Raw genomic sequence first — 11,516 nt, 5'->3', positions numbered from 1 at the left:
ATAGATAGATAGATAGATAGATAGATAGATAGATAGATAGATAGATAGATAGATAGATAGATAGATAGATAGATAGATAGATAGATAGATAGATAGATAGATAGATAGATAGATAGATAGATAGATAGATAGATAGATAGATAGATAGATAGATAGATAAATAGATAGACAGATACACAGAAGACATAAGAAGCAAAAAAACTTAAACCTAGGAAAAGATAATGGCAAAAGACATAATTAGACTTTACAGATAGATAGATAGACTGACTGATAGATATAAAGACAAACTATAAGAAAAAGAGAGGAAATATAGACAAAGAGAAAGAGAGAGAGAGAAAGAGAGAGAAATACACATCACATTCTTTATCAGGGTGTCTTGCAGTTTGCCAATACAGACCTTTCAAAACTGAAGTTGTACTGATACTGAAGAATAAATATAATAAAAAATTTCTATTAATAATAAATAAGAAAAAAATTATATGTATAATTATGAATAAATATAAACACAATCATAAATATAATTTATTTATTATTAGCTGAAATAATTTTTATAAATATCTCTAACCTCTTGATTAATATCATTCAGGGATTTGTACGAGACACTGGGGGTCAATTTCTATAGTGGGGAAAAATTAATATGCGCACTATTATTACTTATAAATTATCATAATTAATTATAATATTATAAATAAATAAATAAATGATTAAATAATTTATATTATTACCGTTGACAACGATGAAGAGTTGCCTGTATCAGATATGGATGGATTCACTTGAAATTCAATCCCTGTAAGAACTGCTTGAGTGTTTGATTTAATTATTTACTTATTATTATGTCATAGTTATTATTATAATTGTTCTTATTATTATTTTATATTATTGTAATTATTGCTCCTCTTGATACACCCAAACAAGCAACAACAACAACAACAACACACGTTTAGACGACATTTTCCCCGAGATCGGGGGTTGCCGTTTGGCTACCTATGATGAAACTTCTGTATCATAAGTAATTTATTTGGCTAATTTTTACGCAGGACGCCCCCTTCCTTACGCAACCACAGTTATAAGCGGTGGGCCTAGCCTTTGATGATCCAATATCACTCACAAGGCAGTGAGGGTCAGTTTAATGTCATAACCAGGACACCCAAACAAGCAAGCAAATAAAAAAATAATTGCAAACAACTAAATCAATAAATAAATAAATAGATGCATGAATAGATATATCAACAAACAAACAAACAAACAAACAAACAAACAAACAAACAAACAAACAAACAAACAAACAAACAAATGAACAAACTTACCAACAAACAAACACATGAACAAACAAACAAACACATGAACAAACAAAGAGACTAACAAATGAACAAAAAAAACAAAACCAACCATTAAATGAAAAAGCATCACTTCTAGCAGCATCGTTTTGCCTCTGTAGAACGTCAGCCCGTGGAGTGGGAACTGGCGGCTGAGGCTTCGAAACTGGAGGGCTGGGAGCCGGTCTGATATTGATTAGTGACAAATTAGTGACGCTAATTACGATAAAGATGATGATGATAACAAAGATGAAGATGATAAAGAAAAAGACTATAACAGACAAAATAAAGATAAAAAATCAAGAAATAAAACAAACCTCAAAGTGATTTTATTGGAAATAGCAGCTGTAGAAGCAGCTGTAGAAGCAGCAGCAGCTGTAGTGTTGGCCACAATAGAATTAGCTGCATGGATGAATGATTGTGTCTCTGGTGGAACTCTACCAGTTTTGTAGCATACCAATATGCCATTTATATCACTGCAGAAATAAAGGTGTGGTGGTTAATTGAATGCTAAAGATAGAACGTTAGATAGATAGAAGTTATTTTTAACCAACTAACCCTAACAACGTATATTCTTCTGGAGGCCTCTTAACTTTAGTAAGTAAGACAATATCTGTAATGGCTGTGGAGACCGAATTTCGGCTGGCCATCTTGACACATAGTTGTTTTTTTCTAAATGCTTTTTCCTCTAATGACAAATGAATTGAACAATTTTTTTTAAATTTTCATTTAAATTTTCATTTATTTAAATGATAAATATTAAATAAACAATGACAATAAATAATCATAATAAAAATAAGAATAACAATAGAACCAAAAAACCTGAATCTAGAGTTTTATCTATAGTCGTGAAGCCAGTTGGGGGAAAGTCTTTCTCGTTGAGGATTTGCAGTGCCACCAAAACCATGTTATCCTGCTTGGGTTTGAAGTTTGAAATTAACTACAACAAAAATAATTGTAATAACTATTAATATTTTAATTTATAAATAAATAATTTTATAAAATATAAAAATAATAATGTGCCTCCATGTTTTAAGTGCTTATTGCTGTTAGATCTGAGAAATGACAGAGAGAATTGCAAAATAAAGAAAGAAAAAACAAATTTAATTAAATAAATAATTTAAATAAGTTTAAGATTTTCAACTAGATGTCACTAACTTACAAGATTATCAATGTTGAATGATCTGGTGAAGCAGAGGTACCTTGTGTATCGTTTAAACATTCCACTTTCTCGCCACAGGTCGCAGTCGGCCTCCTTATCTTTGGATCTCATCAACTGTTATGTGTGTTTTCCAATTTTATTTTAGAAATTACAAATTATATATTATATACCACCATACTCACATTATTGTAAATTCATTTTATGAACTATTTAGAATATTTATTCAATTTTACCCCATTCAAACTGGGGACATACACAAGGCAACAAATAAATAACACATTCTGATTATATTATATTATATTATAAAAAAATTATATTATAATGAATCATGACCTAATTACTAAAAAAATTTTAATTAGAGATAGGACTTTAAATTTAAAACATTGTACGTGGTAGGTATATTAACACGAGAACAGTTTATATAATATGTTTCATTTCTTAACAATAACCAAAATTACTTTATTGAAATAATATGAATAAAAAAAATATTTAAAATTTAACCAAATCGTAACTTGGTGGACATTTCTGAGGGTCTGCCACCACACAGACCTGTGTGATCGGATAAAAAGCCGGAAATTTTTGAGACATTTGTTAAATTTTTTTAAATATTGAAAATTAAATAAGTTTTATTATATTTTATAAACTTCTTTAAACAAAATCATAAGTTTTAATAGATAAATTCAACTTCATTCCAACCGAAACAACTCAAACGTAAATTCGATATGATCTGCTATGAAACCAACTTGCCTTAAGTAAAATTTGTAAGGTAATAAAAAGGTGCCAAAGTAAAGTTTTTATATTTTACCTAATAGTTATAATATTTTTAAAAATTTAACTATATTAAATTTAATTTTATAAATAAAATGTAATTTATCATTTTACAATTATATTTTATAAAAATAATTTAGACTGTTTTAATTAATTAAACTGTTATTGTGTTCTTAAGCGTTTTGCCCACCAGTTTAAATTTTACATATAAATTTTTACAAACTAAAAAAAATTTTAAATAGCAAATTTTAAGTAATTATGTAAAATTAGGTAAAAAATGATTGAAAAAACAATTTTTAATATTCAATTCTTATTATATATATATACAGTAGCGTATGACTGGGTATGAACTATATTTTGTGTATTGTATTTTTAGTTTTACCTTGCTTATAAAATATTTTATTTATTTAATTTAATAACATTTTAGTTAAATTACTTAATAAATTAATAAATTTTGGTTTAATGTACCTATGTGTATGTATTATTCGTTATTATATTATTATATTATAATTATATGTTATCATTTTTACAGACACACAAAAAAAAGAATTATTATTTAATTTAATAGCTTTCAGATTTCAACTTTTATAAAAATTCAAAAAGTTCAGAAATTATTATTTTTATATTAGGAAGAAGTTATTTTTATTATTAGATTTTTACCATTAATAAATGTTTCTTATCTACTGAACAATGTACTGAAACAAACAGAAGCGAACACACAAACATCTACTTGAACATTTCAGTTACAATAACAATAACCTCTTAGTTTTTAAGATATGGAGAAAACAAAATTTTAACATGTTGTGCATAAATTAAAAATCAAGTGTACTCACATAATGAGCTATTTGAAACACACTTACAATAATTGTTTTTATATTTTCATGTAATTTTGTTTTGTTTACATACTCACCTGCACACACATACAAACAGACACACACACACACACACACACACACACACACACACACACACACACACACACACATACATAATATACCAACAACACACAAACACATATGTTTGAATGTGCCTAGTCAGTGTGTTGACATTTGTTTATGTGAAAAATAAGTTAGTGTTTAGCTGTTTAAATGGCTAAATACTAACACAATATATGGTGCACATTTTAATGTTCATACTGTGTGTGTACAAAGTATAGATTTACTGTACATTTACACACATACAAACATATTCATTCATACATACATACATTCATACATTCATACATACATACATACATACATACATACATACATACATACATACTTTGATGTATTCAGGTATTCAAGCTAATGAACATCCAATACAGGTGTAGATGGATCTACAATGCTAGTTCTTATATATATATATATATACATATATGCACATACATAAATACACACACATATATATTTGTATATGTATATAATACATATATGTATATATATATATATATATATATATATATGCCATGTAGGTACACATATGTATGTGAATTAAAATAGTCTTTAAAATTTTTTTCTCTCTCTCTCTCTCTCTCTTTCTATATATATATATATATATATATATATAGAATATATATATATATATATATATATATTTATATATGGTAGATTCATTTGTTGTTTACATTTTGGTAAAAGAGCACATATTTTATTGAAAAAATGAAATGATTTAATTGATTTATATTGTTATCTATATTATTTTCACTCTTAGTAATTACGTTATTTATTTAGATCTATTTAATTTGGACATGGATAGTTAAACTTTTGTTTTGTAAGTACGTTCGCTTGTTTGTTTGTTTGTTGGTTTGTTGGTTGGTTGGTTTGTTTGTTTGTTTGTTTGTTTGTATGTTTGTTTGTTTCCATGTACATATGTATGTTTATAAGTATGTATACATGTATGTTTGTAAGTATGTATATTTATGGGTGTATGTTAGTAATGGTTGTTTTTTGGTTTATCGTTTTATTCACTTCGGTTTAACAATTGTTAATCAAATTACTGTTTCGTTACTTATTAAATGTTTCACGAATGAATGAATGAATGTATGGGTGAATGAATGAATGTATGGGTGAATGAATGAATGTATGGGTGAATGAATGAATGTATGGGTGAATGAATGAATGTATTGGTGAATGAATGAATGTTTGGGTGAATGTATGAATGTATGGGTGAATGAATGAATCAACAAGCTACCGATTTTACAACTGTAGTTGGCGTTGATGTAGTATTGGTCGCAGTAGTAGTAGTGGCACTTCTTTTAGTAGTAGGGTTAGTAGTAGTAGTAGTAGTAGTAGTAGTAGTAGCAGCAGTAGTAGTAGTCCATCACAAACGGCCTTTTTAGTTACACGATTTTAAGTATCATGCTTAAAAGGTTCACTTGATATATATATATATATATATATATATATATATATATATATATATATATATATATTTTTACAATATTCTATAAATTCTACCGAATGTTTGGCGTTATGTTTGTAACGCCAAACATTCGGTAGAATTTATAGAATATTGTAAAAATTATGGTCTATTACCAACATATATATATATATATATATATATATATATATATAGAGAGAGAGAGAGAGAGAGAGAGAGAGAGAGAGAGAGAAATAGATTTTTACCACTTATGCGTACACTTAACAATTATACCATTAACATAGCCTTAATAAAAATATCATTAAATCAGTTCATCTGGCTGATGTGATGTCATTAATGTGATGTTCGCATCGTCATCATTTGTATAATAATATTAATAATAATAATAATATTATTAATAATAGTATAGCAATAATATTAATAATAGTATAGCAATAATATTAATAATAGTATAGCAATAATATTAATAATAATCATTGTCTTTGCTAGGATTACCATAAAATTTATCGTTGGCATGGCAATAGGCTTTATGTTATGGCTGCCTTATTATTATTATTATTAGTAGTATTATTATTGTCGCTATTATTATTGCAATTATTATTATTGATAGCATAATCGTAATAATTACAGATTACTATAATTACTTTATAAATATTTTTTTACAAGCCTATATAAAGTTTACGTTATGCTATCATCCTGGCGTTATATTTATTATAATATTGAAAATATTAATAATAAATATTATTGAATAATTATCAATAATGATAATAATATTAATAATAATAATAATTTAATTTTCGTTATAATAATTATATTAATGTGACTAATGGCCGATTATTAAATTTTTTTCAACATTGTGCTACCATTCAGTTCCGAGAAATGATATTTTAAAAATTTAATTCTCTACTATTATCAACACCGACATCATCATCAACGGCATCATCATCATCAACAACAACATCATCATCAACAACATCATCGTCATCATCATGAAGTCAACTGGTTTGTGGTCATCATAACCAACATGATCATCATCTCAGTCAGTCAGTAATCGTCGTCATTAAACTATCTGTAATATATTTCCGTTATAATTAATCATCATCACCACCAGAAAAACATCATCATCATTAACCACGTCATCATTATCATCATCGTCTTCACGAAGTTATTTTGCAACGGATTTACTTGTAGGCACTCATTCACTCACGCTCACCATTACTTTCACTCATCCGATGTTAAGACACGATGATAATAAAGAAACCATACCTACTCCTGCTGCTCATCATCAGCATCTACACGCTCTTCAAGATATTTCTCGACTTCGGCGACGAGTCGCACGTGGCTGTGGCGAACGCCAACGACGAAAGCCACGAGAGTATAGTCAGAAGGTTTACCATGCAACACGGCGACTCAGAATTCGATGAGGAGGACGAGAGGCTGCGTCGACTGCGACAACATGACTACATCCGGGACAGTGGCCATCGCCAGCGCGAGAAAACTGCACTCGTCAACGACTATAACTCTATTCGCAGTAGAAATTCGACTAAAAATCACACGCTCATGAAGGCGAATATTCGCGACGTCATTCACATCCTTAATAATCTCAAGAAGATTGAAATCGACCCGAGACAGATGCAGATCTACAACAAATACAAACATCGACACGACAGCAACGCCACGACGAACGACACGCTACAGCAATCGCCCGACGACACCGCCAACAGCAGTCAGCAGTCTCAACAGAAACAAGACCGGCAGTACATCATCAGCCATCCATTCAGTAGCGACAAAATTGACCCGAAGGAATTGGACAGGTTATTGAGGGCAAGAACCGACGTGGTCCATCCCCACCCCTTCAAATACCTCATCAATTCCCCGGAAATATGTGCCCCACTAATCCCTAGCTACTCGCCCTCCACCAATCAGAATGATGGTAACGTGTATATTCTAATATACGTGCACACCTCTCCAGGCAACTACAGACGCAGGGAGGTTATAAGGAGGACGTGGGGTAACTGCGTGCAGTATGCCCCTGATGTCTCGGTCAGGATTGTGTTTGTGATGGGAGTTCATCCGGAACCTGATGAAAATAAGTGTGTGTGTGCGTGTGTGTGTGTTTGTATATGTGTGTATATGTGTGTGTTTGTATGTGTGTGTGTGCGCGTGTGTATGTTTGTGTGTGTGTTTGTGTGTGTGTGTGTGTGTGTGTGTGTGTGTGTGTGTGTGTGTGTGCTATGTTTTCATCGACTGCTGCTGAAAATCTATTTGCATAAACCTGAACGCTGAAGGTATTTTCGGCATTTCATTTCAAAATTCAAATAATAATAATAACAATAATAATATTTATTATTATTGTTGTTTTTGTTGTTGTTATTATTATTGTTATTATTATTGTTATTATACGCAGGGCAAAAAGTCTGAGCGAAAGTTTGAGGCTGGAACAAGATCTGTATGGTGACCTGGTGCAAGAAGACTTCATTGATTCCTATCACAATCTCACTTATAAGGTCTGTCGGTTTATGATTGGCTGGCTGGTTGATTTGTTGGTTGATTGATTGATTGACTGACTTGACTTACTGACTGACTGGCTGGCTGGCTGGCTGGCTGGCTGGCTGACTGACTGACTGACTGATGAAAGATAGCTTTTCATCCAGTTGTGAACTGTGTCTATTACTTCGTAATGAAGTAGTCTGGATAGGAGTTCTTTGTGATTGAAGGCTTCGGATAAGTCGAAGAAAATGCCACTGGAAAGATCTCTACTCTTCATTTCTTTACTATCAATCCTCATCATTCTCAGGGTGTGGCTGCCTTGAAGTGGATATCACTCTTCTGTCCGAATGCAAGGTTCATTCTCAAGACCGATGACGACATCTTCGTTAACATGTTCTCACTTATCAAGTACTTCAAACATCTCGAAAAGGTTGTTATTATTATCATTATTATCATTACTATGAATATTATTATGATTATCATCATTATTATTATGATTATTATGATTATTTTTGTTATTATTATTATCATCATCATTATCAGGATGAAAATAACTTGAAAGGCCTTATCATGTGCGCTGTTTGGTACGGAATGCCAGTCTTAAGAACTGGAAAGTGGAAGGTAATGATGACGATGATGATGATGGCGATGATGACGATGATGATGGTAGTGGTGATGACGATGACCGTGGTGGTGGTGATGATGATGGTGATGTTGACGAAACGTGGTGGTGTACTTAAATCGAATTCGCATAAATTGAATAATTTTTCATACATCCATTCTTTCTTTCATTCACTCATTCATTCGTTCAATCAATCATTTCCATTCTTACTTCCTTTTTTCATTCATTTATCGATTTTTTCATTCATTCATTCATTCATTCATTCATTTAAACAATCAGCTCTCTATTATGAAGGCAATTATTTTTTTGCCCCCCTTCTACTCGCCTTGCTAAAATCAATCCGGCCACAATTTGTTCATTGATTCGCTATTGATGATGATGACGATGACGATGATGTGGCAGTAATGATGATGATGATCCGATGATGATGATGATCGATGATGATGATGATGATAAGAATAAATCAATGATGTCTCCATCGCATCTCTTCTTTCACTCTTTCTTTTTCTTTCTCTCAATAAATTATTCACGAATTATTAAATTATTTCTCGATGATTCCCACACACACACCACACACACACCACACATACATACACACATACACACGCACACGCGCGCACACACACACAAACACACGCACAGGTTTTGAAAGAAGAATGGGCCGGAGATTGGTACCCTACATATTGCTCGGGCAGTGCTTTCATCATGAGCACAGACGTGGCAATGATCTTACACGAAGTTTCATACCACGTCCCATTCTTTTGGGTCGATGATTTCTATATAACTGGTTGGTTGGTTGACTGGTTGGTTGGTTGGTTGGTTGGTTGGTTGGTTGGTTGGATGGATGGTTAGTTGACTGGTTGGTTGACTGGTTGGTTGACTGGTTGGTTGGTTGGTTGGTTTAGATGGTTAGTTTGGATGGTTGAGTGGCTAGTTGACTGGTTGATTGATTTGCCGATTATCATCATCATCATAACCGCGGTCATCATCATCATCATCATCATCATCACCACGGTTATCATCATCATCATCATCATCATCATTACCACCACAGGACTTCTACCGTTGAAGGCGGGCAACATAGCCCACAGACAGTTTGGCTCGGCTTACGTTCTTAACGGCGATCTCCTAGAAGAATATTTCACCGGTGTGGTGGTTACGCACACACACGCACACACACACACACACACACGCATACACACACACACATGCATACACACGCACACACACACACACACACACACAAATAGATATATACACACGCACACACACACACAGGCATACATTCGTTCGTTCGATGAATTTAATTAGCGTCTCTCACTGCATCGTTGAAACTTCATTAGTACTTTTTAAACTTCTCACATTCAATCAATCAATCGTTTTCATCATCGTCATCACCACCACCATCGTCTTCGTCATCATTATCATAATCAGTACCGAAATAGTAATGATAATAATAATAATAATCATCGTCGTCGTTTTCATCGTCATAATTACCAGTGGTTAATTTTTTGTCAAAACACATATTTGACTTTGTCCTTGTTCGCTGTGATATTTTTAAAATTCACTAGCGAAGGATCGTTCTTAAAAATCTGCAAATTAAAGTTGTATTTCTCTCTCTCTTTCTCTCTCTTTTTATTTCTCTCTTCATTTTCTCTCTCTCTTTCTCTATACTGTTTTTTGTTGTTTCTTTTATTTTTAATCGTCTTATCACCCGATCAATCACAATCCAGGGTTAACCAATTAATCAACAAATCAGTCAATCAATCATTCAATCATTCATTCATTCAATCAGTCAATCAATCATTCAATCAATCAATCATTCAATCAGTCAATCAATCAATCAGCCAGCGAACCAACCAATCAGAATCAGCCACCAACCAAACAAACCCACCAATTACCGACAGGCCCGCAATGGCAGAGTTACATCTTCTCGCACCTCAAAGAGTTGGACAGAATATTGAAAGTCTGGAAGAAAATGAGCCAACTAGCAAAGCGTGAGACTGTAGCCGAAATCAAAAAAGTACTTCCGGGGCAACTTCCGGTATAGTGATGACGCGCGCGATGAGGATGACGTCATTCGTTACCGTAAAGATGCATATATAAACACGCACACACACACGCACACACACATGCATATCTAATTAATGTGATATAGTGACATCAATTTCAAATTGAAATTAATTTATAAAACACAAAATTTCCAGTGCTTTCGCTTGGCGTTTTCGTCAAGGGCCATTCATTTATTGGTTCGTTTGTTCGTTTGTTTGTCCATTCATTTATTCATTCATTCTTTCATTCATTCATTCATTCATTCATTCATTCACCCATTCATTCATTTGTATTTTCAGCTATTTTCATGTATATAGGGTTTAATACGGTGTTCAACATATTTTGCATATTTTGGACTTTATTATTGTTATTCTTTTCTTAATTATATATATATATATATATATATATATATATATATATATATATATATATATGTGTGTGTTTGTGTGTATTTGTATAGCGCGATATATTTATACATACATAAATACATACATGCATGCATACATCTGTATAGTTGAATTGAAGGTAATTGTGAAAATGTAATAAAAGTTACATCCATTTTGCTTCGCAATTCCTTTGAAAAAATAAATTATACAACGAATGAAAATATCTTTTAATTACGTCACACACACACACACACACACACACACACACACACACACACACACACATATATATATATATATATATATATATTGGTGACGTCATAAATAACTTGGAAATTTTTCAGTTAGTGTTGCTGAGA

The 11,516-nt window shown here is 31.8% G+C and overlaps 3 protein-coding genes across 3 annotated transcripts; 2 read left to right on the top strand and 1 right to left on the bottom strand.

Moving 5' to 3' along the window:
• Nucleotides 1-1,587: 1,587 nt before the first annotated feature.
• Nucleotides 1,588-3,066, bottom strand: HELRODRAFT_68267 (hypothetical protein; the record flags this gene model as incomplete). Its single annotated transcript, XM_009026958.1, has 5 exons — nucleotides 1,588-1,792; nucleotides 1,875-2,004; nucleotides 2,139-2,232; nucleotides 2,479-2,592; nucleotides 2,980-3,066. 5 exons carry the CDS (start codon nucleotides 3,064-3,066, stop codon nucleotides 1,588-1,590), a joined length of 630 nt encoding a protein of 209 aa, XP_009025206.1.
• Nucleotides 3,067-6,852: 3,786 nt separating this feature from the next.
• HELRODRAFT_189122 (hypothetical protein) lies at nucleotides 6,853-9,052 on the top strand (the record flags this gene model as incomplete). Its single annotated transcript, XM_009027123.1, has 5 exons — nucleotides 6,853-7,700; nucleotides 8,015-8,114; nucleotides 8,405-8,527; nucleotides 8,641-8,718; nucleotides 8,999-9,052. 5 exons carry the CDS (start codon nucleotides 6,853-6,855, stop codon nucleotides 9,050-9,052), a joined length of 1,203 nt encoding a protein of 400 aa, XP_009025371.1.
• A 323-nt stretch (nucleotides 9,053-9,375) lies between these two features.
• Nucleotides 9,376-10,769, top strand: HELRODRAFT_189121 (hypothetical protein; the record flags this gene model as incomplete). The annotated part of the gene is made up of 3 exons (XM_009027122.1): nucleotides 9,376-9,457; nucleotides 9,774-9,874; nucleotides 10,641-10,769. 3 exons carry the CDS (start codon nucleotides 9,376-9,378, stop codon nucleotides 10,767-10,769), a joined length of 312 nt encoding a protein of 103 aa, XP_009025370.1.
• Between the last annotated feature and the right edge of the window lie 747 nt (nucleotides 10,770-11,516).

Source organism: Helobdella robusta (assembly GCF_000326865.2).
Source record: "Helobdella robusta unplaced genomic scaffold HELROscaffold_5, whole genome shotgun sequence".
NCBI classification, from domain to species: Eukaryota; Metazoa; Annelida; class Clitellata; order Rhynchobdellida; family Glossiphoniidae; genus Helobdella; species Helobdella robusta.
Note: the sequence above shows the minus strand (reverse complement) of the source record. Positions and strands in the feature narration are given on the sequence as shown.